This window comes from Syngnathoides biaculeatus, chromosome 3 (assembly GCF_019802595.1).
Source record: "Syngnathoides biaculeatus isolate LvHL_M chromosome 3, ASM1980259v1, whole genome shotgun sequence".
Taxonomy (NCBI): domain Eukaryota; kingdom Metazoa; phylum Chordata; class Actinopteri; order Syngnathiformes; family Syngnathidae; genus Syngnathoides; species Syngnathoides biaculeatus.
In genome coordinates, this window is record NC_084642.1 from 24,711,731 (window position 1) to 24,730,789 (window position 19,059).

Sequence of the window (19,059 nt, forward strand, 5' to 3'; positions counted from 1 at the left end):
CTTATATTTATGACATTTCAAGTTGCTCATATGATTCAAAACACTTGCAAGAGCATAATAAATAAATGTGTTTTTCACCAAATGCAGCTGTAATTTTTTGCACTACACAAAAATTAGTAAACAATAAGTTATCATTATTTATAGCTTGCTAGTTCACAGATATACTGGTTTGTCAGGCCACTTGAGAGCAAATTGAGGTGAATGTAGCCTGCAATCTAAAATGAATTTAATGCCTCTGTGTTAGTTGTTAGGTACATAAGTGCTCTTACTTTTGTTTCTGGTTTCCTCTTTTTTTTTGTTTTTTGCAGTAAGAACAATCCAGAGATGGAGCCTGATTTGAATAAATAAGAAATTAAATGAAAAAAAAGACTGTAAAGTGAATTTGGAGGTTTGTTTCTAAATAAATTATAAATGTTTGCAGATAATGGCTGAAATTCAGAGTGAGGCCCTGATGTATTAAACGACTTTGCTTAGCTCACTCGCTGGTGAACATAGTAAATAGGTAACATTGCCATTTGTGTTAATTGGGGACTCATACAACAACTCGAAGCAAAGCGGTGGCATTTTAAATGATGTTGCCGTGGTTGAGCGAGCCATTTAGCTCTTTAACTCGTTAGCTTGCGGGCTAGCTCGTTGGCTTGCAAACTAGTGACCATATGAGCAGTTAGGTTTCTAGTGCGTATTTGTTAATTGAGGACTAACACACAAGTTGGAGCGAAGTTCTCACATTTTAAATGACATTTCTGTGGTGGAGCAAGCTGTTTTAACTGATCTCACTAGCTTACGGGCTTGCTCCTTGGCTCGCAGCCTGTGAGATGGAATAAAAGGTTACCTTTCCCTTAAGCATTTGTATACTGTGAATCTGTGTTCGTTAATGTGAATGACGCCTCATTTGGACTGATGACTATTGAGAATTATTTTGAGCAAATCATGAGAAAAGCCTCAATCTGAGGACACAGGCCAACATACTGTACAGTCTACTAGTTCAGAAGCAACAGGAGAGACACAAAGCTGGTCCCAATTTATTTTTTCTTATGACTAAATTATCCATCCATCCATTACCATCACAAGCATCACAGCAGTGCTATCTTCGGGAAGGAGGCGGGGTACATCCTGAACTGGATTCCAGAGCACATGGAAAAACAACCAATCGTACACACAATCACACCTAAGAGCAATGTAGAGTCTCCAATTAATGCATGTTTTTGTGATGTGGGATGACTACATTAGTGAAGAATAAACATACAACAACTGCATTTGACCCAGAGTAGCTCAAAATGCCTGTTTAAGTAATGGCTGTATCTAACACGCATACAATTGAAAAAATCTCACGCCACACCTAGAAACAAAAATACTTAAAAAAAAAAAGTGCATATATTACTGTATGCATTTCCTGCGATCTAAATCGAAGACCATTTAGTGTCTCTTGACAATGCCTCACCAGCATAAATAGATGAACAAACAATTTATTGTAAATATAATTTTTTAGCAATTGCATACACAGGTATACACACTAAATGAACAGTAAAATAGACAATAGCGACATTGCTCCATCTTGTTATAGGATTGATGATTGGGTATCGTTTTTGAGAACTTGCTGATCGGTGATAGGCCCCGAAAATCCTAATTGTGTAAACCCTCTCAAGTTATACGGGACTCCAAACCATTAACCAAATTTTAAACCACACAACAAAAAAAAAAATACAAGAGCATTGTAAAGTATGAAACCTAAACAAATTTGACCAATTGTAAAGGCCATAAGATATCCTAAGCAACATTGGGGGAAAAAAAGACATTTAGAAATGTGAAGATTTAAGACGCATTGAAATAATATATCAGCTCAAATACCAACTGTGGAAAGTATGTTAGAATACGCTAGAAATAAAATGAAGGAAGCAACAAATTTTTAAAGGTATAATGCAGATATTAAAAATAAGATATACAAACTAACAGAAATCAACAGTATTCTGCTAAGGGGACTGAGATATGAGTCAGCATAGTCAACATGAACTCAATAAACTGCATAAAACATTGAGTATCTTGGTGGAAAATACCAACAGAAGCAGCAGCAGCAGCAGCAGCAGCACTGCAGTGTTTTCATCGCCATTTGTCCTGCACCAAAGAAAGCTCGCTTGAATGCTCAGTCACAGTCCCACCATGTTTAGCTTCTTCTAAACATGGTCGTCGACACACGTATCATAAGCCCTCCACTTGAATCCCTTTCGCACATATAACAGATAACGACCCATAACATATGAATCGTCTTAATATCATGTACCCTCAAACTGGGCTTACTTATATCCTTATGGCAAACTGACACATTCCACTGGTGGCTAGCCCTACGTGTTAAGTTAACTAACATGTAGAATAGGAACGCCGTGTGCGAAGTTGGTCTTAAGACAACTATTAAGTCGAAACAGAGTAAAGAGTTCATAGATTAGACCACGAACGACACCAACGACATGCTCCATGTTTATGTAATAAGGGTGCCACCTTCGAAGAATATTGCACAATACGGCCTCTTGCGATACTGTTCCCATTAAAGCCAATCTCGATGAATATGCAACAACAAAAACGTTAAGCACAGAGAAAGCAATCAGTCCGAATTCAGCAAGGCTCAAATTATAAAAAGCCTCCACCACAAAATTCCTCGAGTAGTACACATTTAAATGACAGCAAATCTAACAATTTAAAAATAAAATGAGGGAAATGGTTAATTTTGGATTACACTTAATTGCTTACAATTGGATTAGATTTAAAGAATGGATACTCAAAACAGGAACGACGGGAGATGTTACAAGTTGACCTTTGCTACTAGTCACAATATAGCACATCAGCACACAGGATAGCAATAGCCTGTTTGTTGTTGATACCGCGCTAGCCGTGAGAAGCACAAAACGCGCGCGCGCTCGTGCGCGCACTCACACAAAACACAGAAAGTCCCACTTACCTAATTGGGAATTTCCTTTTAAAGGGTGAAAATAACCTTTGAACAATGCCACGGTGTGTTCAGCCAATGCTAGATGTTCCCATTTGTTGAGTTCGTTTCAGCACGAAGTGTCACCGAGACATCCGCATAGATTTGCGAGGACCATGGTTGCCACAAGCAGCCCACCACAAACGAGGCTAGCTTTAGCTGGTTAACACCATCTACAGCAACAAGAAGACGACAGAGGGACGACGGCTCCAATATCCACAGAACACGGTGGCAACCCTGCGAAGTCTTCTTCACCTCCGAGCGCAAATCTTTATGAGCCCACGAGTGGAAAGGGGGCTTTAACCGAGTGAAGGAAAGCCACAAAATATAGCGTAGAATGTTTCGTTCAAGTCCTCCGCGAACCCATTCGAGCGTTTTTCAAGCGGCCTTCGACTTCGAGGCGCAGGACGGAAACGCTTTGGGGAATGAAAGCCGCCTTGTGATTGGACGAAAACGTCACCTCCACAATGAAACCACCTCCATTTCGGATCGAGACGGATCCCTTCCCTCTTCTGAATGCACAAGGAATGCCCCAAAATGGCCGACCAAGCTTGGAGTTTCGGTCCCAGAGCCCGCACCACTGTTACAAGTAAAGGACCAATCAAAGTAAATGGTGTCCGACACAGACACTGGGTGCGTTCGTTGTCCAATATATTTACTAATCATGTTTACTTCTTAAAATGTCCCTTCGTGCGTTACCATAAAGATTATTACATGAAAGGTGACTCGTGTCTAGTCTCAAATAAAGGTTTTTTTTTTTTAATGTTTGGCACATTGAAAGTTTTATATATAAGACCGTGTCATGTTCGTCAGGGCGTGTCTTATTTCGGATACAGATTTTGTCACTATCAATGGTTAAATGAGGACGTATTTAATGGAAGACAATTAGGAAGACCACTTTGACTTTTTAATTAACCAGCCTGGGGCAAACAGTGATGACATTCACTTTAATTGCACTCACATCGAATATAATTCTGCAGGTATAAGAGTTTTTCCCAGCCGGATTGTCATAAACGTGCCTTCATTGGCCACAAATATTGTGGGAAAAGGTTATTGAATTCAAACACGTACAACGTTTGGTCAACGGGAGACAAGAGTTGTTGAAACATCGGGATGTGTAGATAACTAAATCTAACATACAAAGATAAAAGACGTGCCTGACTAGAACACGGTTTCCCATTGGGTGAACTAAAAAAACTGAACTCTCATTGGTTATTCCACATGTCAATCAAACTACATAATGACTTCATGGCGTACAATTGTTTTCGACGATTTACTTGCAGATTGACACAAATCACTAATTTCCATATTTTAGAGGGATGAGTGTGTTATTAAAAAAAAAAAGACAATTCTGTAAAAATCACGGTCCACGTGTCGCTGGTATTTAAGTACAGTACAAACGTGAGACTACAATAACTTGAGTCGTAGCGCGTCCTGCTGGAGTTGTCCAAATACCAATTTATAACATTTAATACGCATATTCTCAGGCATTTGCACATTTTTGGTTAAATATTCGCTTACTGTCAAATTCAATGAAAACAGAGTATTATTGTATTTTAACTAAAATATATTTTCTATGATACATTACACAAGCGTGTTTGTTGTGACCAGTGTGTGTATTGGAGGGATCGCTGCTTTCTTGTTTTTAACACGAGTAGGCGCAACTGTAAATAAAGATACACAGGTGATTGAATAACTGACGATATGAACATTTTTTTGTTTATATGTTTTACACAACCGGTCGTATTTCGTGGATGCTGCGTTTTGTTTTTTTTTCCGCAACGAAAAGAATTTAACTAAACTCAACTTTATTTTAAGATTGAATTCAACACGAGTAGAAATGTGGGTTAAATTAATCAATTAAAATTTTTAATAACAAAAAAATTAATAAATTCACAGTTCAATTAAAGTCCAGTGCACATTTGTAGGTTGTTTTTTTTTTGTGCGAGTGTACGTGTTTTATTTATTTTGTGTAATAAAATAGTATATACTTCCGGGAAATGCGTATATTACGTCACGCGGTTGAATAACATTGTAGGGCAGGCTAGCTTAGACTGACATGGTTAAATAAACGTGTGAAAGTGAAATAAAACGTCAACAATGTCCGTTCAATTTTCATAGTTTTGTGCCGATAGAGATTATGGCTGCGTTGATGCAGCATTGTGTTAGTCTTTGTACGAAATATAAAAGAAGCTTAGCGTGGACATGGTCAAGACGAAGCCGTCACATATTAGCCCAGAGGGCGACGTTCAGCGACCCTATCAACAATGTGGTTTTTAGAAAGATGCTTTTTGCAGTGTCCGAAAGGACTCTTACTGGACAACATCGAAAAGTGATCCAGGTACGAAACATTCGAACATTTATAACAAAGCCCCCGAAGCATTTGCAGAAGATAAGAGAACATTTCAGTTCATAGAGGTTTAAGTTTTGCCAGTCTTGTGCTGAAATTCGCTGGGATGCCGAATTAGTTTACGGCGTTTTTAATATGCTGTAACATTCTCTCCCCGGCTAAATGGAAAGAGGTTGCGTCAGGAAGGGCATCCGGCGTAAAACTGCCAAAACAAATATGCGTTCATCTAAGATGACGCTATGGCGACTCATAACGGGACAAGACGTAAGGGAAAGAAGAAGATAATATAATGAATATAGCGATCCAATCTGGGGCTTTTAGCTGTATGGTTTTCTAAAGAACACCTCTGTTGTTATAAGAGACTTAAAAATCAACGGTACTTCGGCAATAGTGTCCGTACTGGAGATCATTTATGATTTGTTTCCAACAGTTCTATTAGGGACCTACAAAAAAAAAATTCTACATTCACAACTGGATTTTTTTGTCACACCATCTGTATTTTGTATTCCAGAGTCTTCTCAATAAACCAATGAGTCTCACGCTGCCTGGAATCGGCAAAGTGTTGGTCAGGAACAACCTGTTTACAAATCCCATGGTTTTGGTAAATTCATTAGGTAATCTTGTATTATTTTATTTTTTTACCACAAAACTAATCTGTGCTTTATTTCCCAATCCCACAACATTTCATGGAAACTACACTTTACACCAATTGTATTGGCCTGAGCCAATCGGCCAATAATTGTAATTTTTTTATGTCATAAATTGCCGATCCGATGATAACATTAATGATCGGCTCTGCAAAAGACAGTTTATCCACCTCGATGTCATGCACAGTATATCTGAATCCAAAGGATAGTTTATATAGTACTATTTATATCGTTTTTTCATATTACATATCATATATTATTGTAAATATCTGACAGCCAATAAAATAATTAAAAACAGCAACAAGACGGCTAAGACAAGACGACACGAAAGGTGCGGATCAGACTAGGAGACAAATTTCCTCTCTTGCGATTGCACCTTCAGACTACTGGAATAAAATCTTGTATTCCGATACCACGACATCCTGTTTTTTTACGATCAGTGGGCTCTATCTGGTCAACTCAAATGCAACCAGATAACCTTTTACCGTGGGGCTAACAACACAAGTACATTTTCCCGACTGTATGATAAGAAGAAAGTAGGGGGGAAATGTGTGTTTGTGGTCACTGGTGCTCAGGACACGGGAGGATGTGCGTGTAAGGCTCGCTTGAAGTACTGTATGTTCATGTACTTTTAATATAATATGGCTCGCAAGCAGGCAACAAAATGTGACATAGCCTGCCAAGCTAGTTCTAGCACTCGTGGTTTTCTGTAAACATGCTGCGGTTCTGTTTAGCACATGATCTGACCAGAGCAGTGAATTCCAACTTTTTTGGCGCCAAGGCACACACATATACCTTGCAATAGAAAAAAATTTGTGGCACATCAACAAACAAAAAGTAGATACATTAATTGCTGTATGTCCTATATCATTAATTTGTTCCTTCTGGTGCTATGCCTCACTGTCATAAATAGACAAGCAAAGATATATTTATTGCAGTTATTTATTTTTTTTACCAATTAACTACACAAGTATGTACATTAAATGAGCAGGTCATTTAAATTGACTCATCGTTCCATCTTGTGATTATCATTTTTGTTTTGAACTCGCTGAGCGGCCCCCAAAATCCTGATAGTGTAAAGCCTCATATTATATTATACTATTTTATATTATTATATATAACTAATATTATTTTATTCCAGGGCCAACAAACCTCTTCAGTACATCCAAGTCTCATGCATCTCAGTCTAAAGAAACAAAAGATAAACACAATAAACCAAAAGGAAAAACCCCAGAAGAAGATGAAGGTAAAACTGCACTGGATAACAAATAATATCCTCTTGATGCTCATAGCAATCCATAATTTTCTTTCTCAGAGGAAAAGAAACGCCGTGAGCAGGAGGACCAGATGTACAGAGAGCGTCTCCGGACCCTCTTCATAATAGCACTCATCATGAGCCTTCTAAACTCGATTAACACCAGCGGTGGCAACATCTCTTGGAATGATTTTGTCCATGAGATGTTGGCCAAGGGAGAGGTGTCACGTGTCCAGGTGGTTCCAGAAAGTGACATCGTCGAAATCTACCTTCACCCTGGGGCAGTGATCTTTGGCAGGCCTGTATGCTGAGCAAATATCAAATGAAACATTTGTGATTTATGAATGCTAATTCTCCCAAATCTAATCTATCTTTGGTAGAGGCTTGCACTCATGTATCGAATGCAAGTCGCCAACATAGACAAATTTGAGGAGAAGCTGAGGGCTGCTGAGGAGGATCTGAATATTGACACGAAGGACCGGATACCCGTCTCCTACAAACGTACTGGATTCTTTGGAAAGTAAGAGCCGTTATTTATGTATTGATTGATTCATCTAAATGCCTTGCGTGACAATTTTTTTTTTCAAATCATACCCTCTCTAACTTAATTAGTATTTTATGTTGTGGCTTTTCATCTTTAATTGCAGCGCAGTGTATGCTCTTGGGATGGCGGCAATTGGCGTGGCTATTCTCTGGTACATCTTTCGTTTGGCAGGGATGGGTGGCAGAGAGGGTGGCTTCAGTGCATTTGTAAGTGATTGATAGTTGCTTGTATTACTCTTTGTTCAAACAAAGTCACAATTCTGGCAATTCTAAATGTTGCTTGACAGAATCAGCTTAAAATGGCCAAATTCACCATTGTGGATGGCAAGTCGGGTAAGGGTGTTAGCTTTAAAGATGTTGCTGGTATGCATGAAGCAAAGCTGGAAGTGAAAGAATTTGTTGACTACCTCAAGGTGAGAGGCATCACGCTTTCGACACGTGACTTTCTGACAGTAAAAGCTGGAAAATACTTCTGAAATCTACAAAGTTGTTTATATTGTCTTTTATTCAGAATCCTGAGCGATACCTTCTTCTGGGAGCCAAGGTTCCAAAGGGGGCATTGCTACTCGGACCCCCAGGCTGTGGAAAAACTCTGCTGGCTAAGGCTGTTGCCACAGAGGCACAGGTGCCATTCCTGGCAATGGCTGGCTCAGAGTTTGTTGAGGTCATTGGAGGTATGTGTATGGTTCTGTAAACAGTTTTTTATAGTCAGGATGCACGATAAGTAGCCAATCATTATCAGTCCCATATTGGGGCGGGGGGAACATCCATCCATCCATTTTCTTAGCCGCTTATCCTCAGAAGGGTCGGAGGAGTGTTGGAGCCCATCCCAGCTGTCAACGGGCAGGAGGCAGGGTACACCCTGAACTGGTTGCCAGCCAATCGCAGGACACAGAGACAAACGGCCCCAATCACAATCACACCTGGGGGCAATTTAGAGTGTCCAATTAATGTTGCATGTTTTTGGGATGTGGGAGGAAACCACAGTGCCCGGGAAAAAAAAGCCACACAGTCACGGGGGAGAACATGCAAACTCCACACAGGTAGAGCTGGGATTGAACCCATGTCCTCAGAACTCTGAGGCCAACACTTTTCAGCTCCGCCATCGTGCTGCCGAAGGAGAAACATGTCACGCTTATTAGTCCAATACCAAAAAAAAAATGTACAGTTAAGATAAAACGTATTATTAGGCAGCGTGCAGGTCGCCGAATGCTGCTGTTTGCATTACTTGGTACAGTCATGAATATTTTCACCAAATCCTTTGGCTACAACTCCAAAACTAGTTATTTTCTGCAATAAATGAGCATATGATCACCAGCACTTGCTGAAATTATGTGCATCAAGTGGCTTTGAGCAGCTGCTCTCGTCACAGTGGGCGAACAGCTAAGGTAAATCCTAACCTCTGAAGCACAACGCTCCTACACATCTTCCTTTGCAATGTTCACTTTCTGGATACTAAATTAGATAATCTACAAATGGAATTCAAATCAGAATGCATAACGGCCCCCCCTGCGTCTGGAGGGGCCAGCGCGAGTCCATCTCCGCAAATGATGACGTCTGGCAGCTCAGGGGCAACACTCCTTTGTTCCCCGGACTCTGAACTCAGCCAAAAAGTGAAATAAACATTAATATGACTAAAATGAAAAGCATGAATAGTTGAACTCGTGTATTTTTCAAATTCAAGAAGACAGAAGTTAATTGAGTTAGCGCTACGAATGTGCTGTTCTCACGTGACTGTGTGAAGCAAGGCAGACAGCGGACTAATAAAGCGGTATACAAGTTTTTTTTTCCTGCTTTTATGGAGGACTCTTGTCGATACAAATATCAGAGAGCTTTAGTAAAAAGATGAAACTCATGGGAAATAATGGTTTAGAGCATAATTCGTTATGTTATGAGCCCTAGTCATAGTTCACTTTTATTGTGATGAGTCAACTATTCTGACGGAGGACGAATGCCAAAGATGATATATGAGCTTGGTCTGGAAATTGCTAAAGACTCCTGATCTAAACCTAAAAAAAAAAAAAAAACAATAATATTGAGTATAGGTATTGGTTTGTGGAAAGCAGGAAATTGTCATTTATCAGTATCAATGGGAAAAAAAGTTATCGTGGATCCCAATTTTATTGGTATTTTTGGCATGTGTTACTAACCAACCTATCTTATTCTGCAATGCAGTAAAAGGCAAAAAAATCAATTTATTTTCCCTTGTTTTTTTTCACCGATAGACATAAATATTGTACTGCCGCTCAAATATGCTAAACTTGGCCCATGATTGAATTACTGAAAAGGGAAATCCAGTGGTTTGCATCAACAATGTATCCAATAGGTCATGTAATGTGTACTCTATCTTGACAATGTGATGTTAAATCCTGTCTCGTTTAGTAGTGTTTTGAGAAGATTTTTATCGACAAATACGACATTTCCGGGGTGCTGCCATTCTCGTGAGTCATATGACCTACGTGGGCGTATGTGACGTGTTCAAACGCTCGGTTACATGGGACACCATTTATGCCCAGCGCTGATTTCTCGGATTTATCCTCATCTGATGAAGAAATGGAAGTATCAGTTGGATTGGGAAGACCGAGAATTTATATAAAACATAAATCAAAGAATCTATAGAAACAACAAATATAGATATATCTGCTTTTGCATCTGAACTCTTCATATGTATAATGTGTCTTTGCTCTTGCCTTCAAACCTTCTTACTTGTCCATTCTGTTTTAGCCAAGCAATCAGAGCTCCCTCTGATGGACAGATGTGACCATTTTAATTGATTTAGGTAGTCAAGGAAAATAATTTTGTCTTTGGCTTTTCGATAATGATAATAATTAAACAAAAATGTTGTTAGGTCTGGGTGCTGCCAGGGTGAGGAGCCTTTTCAAGGAGGCTCGTGGCCGGGCGCCCTGCATTGTCTACATTGATGAGATTGATGCTGTAGGGAAGAAGCGCTCAACCAACATGTCTGGATTCTCCAATACTGAGGAGGAGCAGACACTCAACCAGCTGCTGGTTGAGATGGACGGTGGGTTCCGATTAGCATAATAGCAAATTTTTGTCATCAAAAGTGTGTTCTCATATAAGAATTTCTTATAGCTTTGATTTTTTTTCTGCAGGGATGGGAACAACTGACCATGTGATTGTCCTGGCATCAACAAACAGAGCAGACATTTTGGATAACGCTCTGATGAGACCTGGCAGATTGGATCGGCACATCTTCATAGATCTTCCAACTTTGCAGGTGACTGGAGGCATACTTAATGAACCGAAGTAAAAATGAGTACCAATTTAAGATGCTGTACATGTGTATACCTATTTAAAATGATTCCAGAGCCTTATTTTAACAAATTTTGTTTTTGTTTTTTTTTTCAGGAGAGGATGGAAATTTTTGAGCAGCATCTGAAGATCTTAAAACTTACTCAACCAGCCAACTTCTACTCACTGCGCCTGGCTGAGCTCACTCCTGGCTTCAGTGGTATTTCCCACGCAGCCGTAACTTCTTAATCATATGATAATGGAAAAACGTCATTGCCTCACTATAATTGTGTATGTAGGCGCTGACATTGCTAATATATGTAACGAAGCTGCCTTGCATGCTGCCAGAGAGGGGCACAAGTCAATCGATACTTTCAACTTTGAGTATGCGGTTGAGAGAGTAATAGCAGGTACAGTAGAATGTACTTTCTCATGTTTAACCATCCATTTTCTATACCTGCTGCTTATCCTTTTACATGAGGTGGAGCTCAAAGCTGATATGGTATGATTCGTAGTGTGCATGTGTGTAAATGTGTTTTTTAGGAAGCGTAAAGAAGAGTAAGATCCTCTCCAAAGAGGAGCAGAGGGTGGTTGCCTTCCATGAATCGGGTCATGCTTTAGTTGGGTGGGTGCTTGAGCACACAGAGGCAGTCATGAAGGTGACAATCTACATTATTTGTGTTCAGTTAAATAATTTTTCCTGTATTGTGTAAGAGGCCTGGTGTAACTCACCCACTCACCACGAAACAAAAGCGCATATATACATCTAGTGGGAAAAAAAACAACAACTTTCTGGTTTTATGGTTGGTTCAGGTGTCCATTGCTCCTCGGACAAATGCAGCCCTGGGATTTGCCCAGATCTTGCCTCGTGATCAGTACCTGTTCACCAAGGAGCAGCTGTTTGAGCGCATGTGCATGGCTCTGGGAGGAAGGGCTTCAGAAGCAATTACCTTTAACAAGGTTACAACAGGTACACACCACCGACAGTTCTCTAATATGCCCTCTATCTTCCTTTAATATACTTCTCTGCTACCAAAATAGATGCACTGTGGGTTACGTGACACAAGCTCAGCAAGCAATGGATGGATCGATAGAATCAGAGCTGCCAAATGTAATAGAATGTCCGTATTTTGTTACAGAAATCACTGAACGGTGACTTTTTGTGGCCATAACATCAATTAGTGCGGCTTTTAAGGGGAGAAAAAACATCCACCGTCTGATGGTACCGGACAGTACAGTGTTGCTCAGCCCCGGTGACTATTAAAATAAGGGAAAAAAGCTGCTCAGTGTATTGTATTTTATGACACGAACTCCCTGACTCCGGCTTCCAAGCCATGGTGATGAAAGTTCTTTGCATCTATTGTCAATGCAGTCTAAGTCACTAATCATTGCAGCAATCAAGCTACACTTCTTACCATACCATACATGCAAATCAGTTGCCTTTTGGTGAAATTTGCTGTTTTGAACTCCAAATGGGCCATTTACATGAAGTGTATAGCTCCAATGAGTTTTTCTTGGCAAGGGTGTCGTCACAAGCTGTTTCATTCTACTGGAACACTGAGCGCTGATCTATTCCACACATCCACCAGCCACACACAGATATAATTGTGACTATTACTCTGCCGTGTAATAATATGAGAGAGACTAAATCGCCCTTGGGTATGATTGTTAGTGCAAATAGTTGTTTGTTTCTATGTGGCTTGTGATTGGCTTGCAACCAGTTCAGGGCTTACCCAGCCTCCTGCCCTAAGATAGCTGGGATAGGCTCCAGCACTCCCACAACCATTGTGAGGATGAGCTGCTCAGAAAATGGATTGATGCTTATCAACTCTTGTGTGCACGAGACTTCAACTTCCATTTTAGGTGCTGTTTGCACCAATCCAATTTAAGCGTGAAAGACGTTTGTGTGGTTCACCAATCAAGCAAAGTCACATAAAATTTTTTATAGCTAGTTTTTGAAAATAGATTTTGACTTTGAATATTGAAATTCAGAAAAATTTTGACAAATTGTTCTGAAAGTAAATTTCTGGATGTTGGCAGCTCTGCAAATGAATGCATGGATGGATCAACGTATGCTTTAATCGTCCCCATGTGGAAATTCAAGATTTTGCGCTCACTTGATTAAACTTAAAAAATAAAACGCTCTGGAACAAAAAAAGATTTAATGAATATGAATGAAAACATATTAGGTGAGACAAATATATGTGTAAAAACAGCACTTATTAGACACAGTGTAAGTATATAAACATGGCGACACAATTCTGATTTTTGACAAAACAAAGCTACATAGAAGAACCTATTCTGCGAAAGTCAATGGTCCAATTCAACTTAAAAGAACATAGTGAAATCAAATCAAATGCATGGAATTATTGTCACGACAGCATTTGTTTCCTTTTAACCATCAACCTGATTGAAATTTAGTGTTTTCCTGCATCTCCAGGAGCTCAGGATGACCTACGTAAGGTGACACGCGTGGCTTACTCAATGGTGAAGCAGTACGGCATGTGTAACAGTGTCGGCCAAGTTTCCTTCCCTGAAACAGAGGAGCAAGGTGCTATTGGGAGGAGACCTTTCAGCCAAGCACTCCAGCAGCAGATGGACCATGTAGGTTCCGAATTTGTCTTTTTTGTTATGTTGCCCGATTTTATTAGACTGTAGTTACAGTGGTACCTCTACTTACGAAATTAATCCATTACAGAAGTTGTTTTGCAACGTGAATTTTTCATAAATAGATGCGCATTTTACAAGTAAATATAGCCTAATCCGTTCCACACCACACACACACAGTGCCAAAAATAACCATTCAAAGTACATAATGTAAAGAGGACTTGAAAAAATCATGTTCATTTACCTTTGACATTGGGCGACCATCCGAAGAGAATAGTGAGTGACGGAGGAGGAAGCAAACTTTGACAGCCGAGAGAAAACATGTCCATACAAATGTACGCACGCAAACAACTTAATTCCAATTACAACTTAAAAAAAAAAAACTACACTACGCTACAGCGATAGCCAATGGAAGAGCAGCTCTATCGTGCCACACAAACCAAGATACAGAATGTGCATCATAGGTAAAGACGACCCTCCAAGTCAATGGGATGCCAGAAAGATGCTCCAGCGATAGCCAGTGAGAGAGTAACACTATCATGCCACACAAACCAAGATACAAGATGTTTACATTTGATGGAATTTTGGGAATCTAGCCACTTTTTTTTCCTTTTGTATTCTGAATTTCCTTCATAACTAAAGACAATATTTTTCCAAGGAGGCTTTTGGTAACCTGAATTTTTGTTGCTAGAGATGTTCGTAAGTAGAGGTAGCACTCTATTGGAATTTCTTATTTGAATTGCAATAATTTTCCCCTCCTGGAAGCCGTCACGTTAACGTGGTGGAAGGGTTTGTGTGTCCCAATAATCCTAGGAGCTAAGTTTTTGGTGGCTTCGCACTCCTGCTAGGGTCACCAATGACAAACAGGTCCTAGGTGAGGGACAAGACAAAGCACATCTGTGAGATTCCTATGATGAAAGACTTATATGGATTGCAGGTTCCCTTGCCCAGACACGGGTCACCGGTGCCACTGCTGGAGCCAGGCCTGGAGGTGGGGCTCAAAGTGGAGCGCCTGGTGGCTATGCCTGCACACATGAGGCCCGCCCAGGCATATCCCGAAATGGTATACCTTCCTATGGGCTCACCACCTGTGGGTGTGGCCATAGTCAGGTGCAGTGCAAGCTAGCCGATCCAATCCCCTATATCTGACTAGATATGGTTGGATTCCCCTCCACATACCGCATGGGCTCTGGTACTAGTCCTCTTGAGAGGGGTTGGACTCTCTTCCACTTTGGAGTTGCCCACGGTGAGTGACACAGAGCAGGTGTCGGTATACTTATTGCCCCCCGGCTCAATGCCTGTACGATGGGGTTCACCCCGGGGGGCAACGGGGTAGCCTCCCTCATTCGGGGGGACGGGTACTGAATATGGTTTGTGCCTAAGCACTAAACAACAGTTCAGAGTACCCACCCTTTGTGGAGTCCTTGGAAGGGGTGCTAGAGAGCGCTCCCACTGGGGACTTTATCGTTACGCTGGGGGACTTTAACTGCTCACATGAGCAGTGAACAGCCACGCTGATCAGAACCCAAGCGGTGTTCTGTTATTCGTCTTCTTTGCTCATCACGGATTCTCCATAACGAATACCATGTTCAAGCATAAGCGTGTCCACACACACACACTTGGCACCAGGACACCCTAGGTCGCAGTTGAACAGTAGAACACCTCTACATCCACGGGAGGGTCCTCGAAGGTGCATGGGAGTTCGCCCAACCAGTCGACGTGTTTTGTGGACTTGGAAAAGGTGTTCGATCGTGTCCCTTAAGGAGTCCTGTGGGGGGTGGTTCAAGAATATGAGGTACCGAACACCCTGAAACAGGCTATCCCTTTACGACCTGTGTCACAGTTTGAGCCGCACTGATGGCAGTAAGTCTGACTTGTTTCCGGTGAGGGTTGGACTCTACCAAGGTTGCCCTTTTTCACGAATTTTGTTATGGACAGAATTTCTAGGCGCAGCCAAGGCACAGTGTGGGTCCGGTTTTGTGGCCTCAGTATTACATTCCTGCTTTTTGCAGATGTGGTGGTTCTGTTGGCTTCATCAAGGCATGATCTCACTGGAGTGGTTCGCATACGAGTGTGAAGCAGCAAATATGAGACCATGGTCCTCAGTCAGAACAGGGTGGCCTGCCCTCTACAGGTTGGGATGAGATTATGCCCCAAGGGGATGAGTTTAAGTATCTTGGGGTCTTGTTCACGAGTGAGGGAAGAATGGAATGCGAGATCAACTGGCGGATCGGTGCAGCCTCTCCAGTGATGCAGACTTTGTATTGGTCAGTTGTGTTAAAGAAGGATCTAAGTTTAAAGGTTAAGCTCCATTTATCGTGCAATCTATGTTCCTACCCCCACCTATGGTTACGAGCTGTGGGTCATGACCAGAAAAAGATGATCCCGGATTCAATCAGCCAAAATGAGTTTCTTCCGCAGGGTGTCTAGGCTCCTCCTTTGAGATAGGGTGAGAAGCAGAAGTAGAGCCATTCCTCCTCCACATTGAGAGGAGCCAGATGTGGTGGCCAGGGCATCTGATTTGGATGCCCCCAGACGCCTCCCTGTTGAGGTATTCCGTGCACGTCTCACCAGAAGGAGACCCAGGACACGGTTGAGAGACTGTCTCTTGGCTGGCCTGGGAAAACCTCGGGATCCCCCTGGAAAAGGTGGCAAAAGTGGCTGGGGAGAGGGAAGTCTGGGCATCCCTGCGAAAGCTACTGCCCCCCGCTGTGACCTTGGATAAGCAGTGGAAGATAGATGGATTGTTATAAAATTGTCCAGAGATATTGTCTTTTTATGCAGTTTTGAAACATTATTGTAACATATTTGTGCTTTTAGGAGGCTAAAATGTTGATAGCTCGTGCTTATCGGCATACAGAAAAGCTGCTCATGGACAACAGAGACAAGTTGGCATTGGTATCCTTGCTTTTTTTGTTTCTAGTGTGTATTTTATACATTTCTATTCATTGAGATGTTTGCAACTGTTTATAATGTCCTGCAATTTAATCCTACAGTTGGCCAATGCTCTGTTAGAGCATGAGGTGGTGAACTATGACGACATAGAAGCTTTGCTGGGTCCTCCACCTCATGGGCCAAAGAAGATGATTGCCCCACAGAGCTGGGTAGAGGCTCAGAGGGACAAGCAAGACACGGGCGAAGACGAATCACAGCCACCTTCGCACAAACGCAGTGAAGATGACATGAATCCAGAGATGATCTGAAGTGTGCATCAGATTTTCTCAGCTGCTGCATTTTTATATGTAATCGTGGAGTGAAAACATTTTCAACAAATGTGGGAATGCTGTTCACGTAATGTCATTCAATTGTAATATTTGGTTTTCTAATAAATGCGCTCTAGCTCCGAGGTCTAAAACACACTGAAACAAGCAAACACACTGCAAGTAGAGTTTGGATGGAATCTGAATATTTGTCTTATGTTTGTATTTAAGTCTAAATTCCCAAGAAGTGAACACAGCTTATATGTTGGTTGCGCCTCAATGGCAGATGTTTTTGTGTACTCAAGTTTTGAATGTGTCAGATGACAGGAACAGGAAAAGCTTCTGTAAGTTTCCTTGAAACCTTGAAAACCTGAATACAACTTTTCAATGCAATGCTTTAAGGAGTTTGTAACTCATTTTAGGCTACTTACTAAAATGCTTTCAGTGGGGTTTGTACTTTTTGGAGGATGTCTGCACTTGTAGAGTACACTCAAGCGTTGAGGTATTTTCATCCATCCATTTTCCATACTGCTTATCCCCACTAAGGTTGCAAATGTGCTGGACTGACTGGGCGAGAGGCTGGTTACACCCTGAGGTGGTCGCCAGCCAATCACAGGGCACATATAGACTAACATTGATACTCAAATTCACATCTTTGGGCAATTTAGAGTCTTCACTTACACTACGATGCATTTTTTTGGGATGTGGAAGGAAACCCGAGTACCCCGCAAAAACCCACACGGGCACAGAGAACATGCAAACGCCACATAGGTGAGCCTGGATTTGAACTCTGATCCTCAGAAATCCATCCATCCATTTTCTTAGCTGCTTATCCTCACGAGGGTCGTAGGGCGCTGGAGCCTATCCCAGCTGTCAACGGGCAGAAGACACGGTACACCCTGAATTGGTTGCCGGCCAATCGCAGGGCACATGGGGACAAACAGCTGCACTCACAATCACACCCAGGGGCATTTTAGAGTGTCCAATTAATGTTGCATATTTTTGGGATATGGGAAGAAACCGGAGTGCCCGGAGAAAAACCACGGAGGCACAGGGAGAACATACAAACGCCACACAGGCGGGACCGGGATTGAACCCCGGACCTCAGAACTGTGAGGCCAACGCTTTCCAGCTGAGTCACCGTGCCGCCTGGTCCTCAGAAATGCGAAGCAGATTTGCTATGTCAATCACAGTGCTGATCGCTTTAGGTACTTAATGGTTTGAAAAGAAAATGAGTTGCAATGCAGTGATTGTTGGAAGATTACAATTGATGTGACTCTCAGCTCTGTAACAAGAGTTCTGAACCACCAGTAAAATGGGGGATTTTAATTGTCACACTGATCTGTTTCCTGTAGGTGTTGGTAATATCTTCTGTAGAGCTGAGTTTTTCCACATGAACAATGATATAAAGATTTTCTTCCTTGACTCATGTCATCCCCACCCACAGTTTATTTTTTAAACCTCTGCTGTCAACAGTCATCCATCCAGCCATCCATTTTCTGAGTCGCTTATTCTCACAATTGTCCCAGAGTGCTGGGGCCTATCTCAGCTATCTTGGCCAGGAGGCTTTGGACACCCTCAAAAGGTTGCCAGCCAATTGCAGGCCACTTAAACATTCACAGGCATTCCCAGCTACGGGCAATTTAGGTTAATCAAATACTCTATCAATGCATGTTTTAAGGATGTGGGAAGAAACCGGAGTGTCCTGAGAAATCAAAATATATGAATTTCTTTTTAATGTACTGTTGTGATTTCTCAGAACTGAACTGCTTCTGATCAGACTAGTTTGGATAGTGATAATTGAGGTGAACAGATTTTAGGTCACTTTTATATTTTACAACCTCAGCAAACCATTTTGTGACCAGTTACAGTTGCTAAAGAGTTTACATATCCCGATTCAAATAGCAGGTTTTTGTGATCATTTCAAAATCCTTTAAGGAGATAATATATCATCAGATTGCAAAAATACACACAAACTAATTCTTTGTTGTAAGAACTTTTGGATTCCAATCGTGCTGCACAATTTTAGAAAAAAAAATTGCATTGTGTTTTTTTTTTTTTTTACCTGTGACGTATATTGTGACATGAAAAGATTCAGGATCAGTGTTGGAAAAGTTAATTTTCCACGTAAACTACTTCAAATTGCAGTTCATTGTTTCAAAAATTAATTAGTTCACCACCTTAAAAGATGGATGATGGGATGTGTTTCAACATGCATTTTGATACAA

At 41.2% G+C, this 19,059-nt stretch overlaps 2 protein-coding genes across 5 annotated transcripts in view; one reads left to right on the forward strand and one right to left on the reverse strand.

Annotated features, from left to right (window-relative positions):
* The window catches only part of ankrd11 (ankyrin repeat domain 11), a 137,450-nt gene extending 133,590 nt beyond the window's left edge, over nucleotides 1-3,860 (reverse strand). For 3 of the 4 annotated variants that reach the window (XM_061814953.1, XM_061814949.1, XM_061814950.1), the window contains exon 1: nucleotides 2,951-3,860. The gene's annotated coding sequence lies outside the window, so the exon portion shown is untranslated. The remainder of the gene's footprint in view (nucleotides 1-2,950) is intronic. The other variant, XM_061814951.1, reaches the window with a different exon arrangement.
* A 1,126-nt stretch (nucleotides 3,861-4,986) lies between these two features.
* On the forward strand, nucleotides 4,987-17,238 carry spg7 (SPG7 matrix AAA peptidase subunit, paraplegin). Its single transcript, XM_061814954.1, has 17 exons — nucleotides 4,987-5,318; nucleotides 5,839-5,941; nucleotides 7,116-7,220; nucleotides 7,290-7,531; nucleotides 7,610-7,749; nucleotides 7,877-7,979; nucleotides 8,060-8,185; nucleotides 8,284-8,446; nucleotides 10,621-10,794; nucleotides 10,886-11,010; nucleotides 11,142-11,244; nucleotides 11,324-11,434; nucleotides 11,568-11,683; nucleotides 11,838-11,994; nucleotides 13,465-13,628; nucleotides 16,452-16,529; nucleotides 16,628-17,238. The coding sequence occupies exons 1-17, from the start codon at nucleotides 5,118-5,120 to the stop codon at nucleotides 16,832-16,834; spliced, it is 2,418 nt and encodes an 805-aa protein (XP_061670938.1). The 5' UTR covers nucleotides 4,987-5,117; the 3' UTR covers nucleotides 16,835-17,238.
* The last annotated feature ends 1,821 nt before the right edge of the window (nucleotides 17,239-19,059 follow it).

What these genes read in the sequence shown, in the direction of transcription:
- spg7 (XM_061814954.1), top strand. Translation starts at nt 5,118, where the DNA reads ATGGCTGCGTTGATGCAGCATTGTGTTAGTCTTTGTACGAAATATAAA. An exon ending in AACCCCAGAAGAAGATGAAG is followed by an intron (nt 7,221 to 7,289) that starts GTAAAACTGCAC and finishes TTTCTTTCTCAG; the next exon opens with AGGAAAAGAAACGCCGTGAG. An exon ending in GGTTGAGAGAGTAATAGCAG is followed by an intron (nt 11,435 to 11,567) that starts GTACAGTAGAAT and finishes TGTGTTTTTTAG; the next exon opens with GAAGCGTAAAGAAGAGTAAG.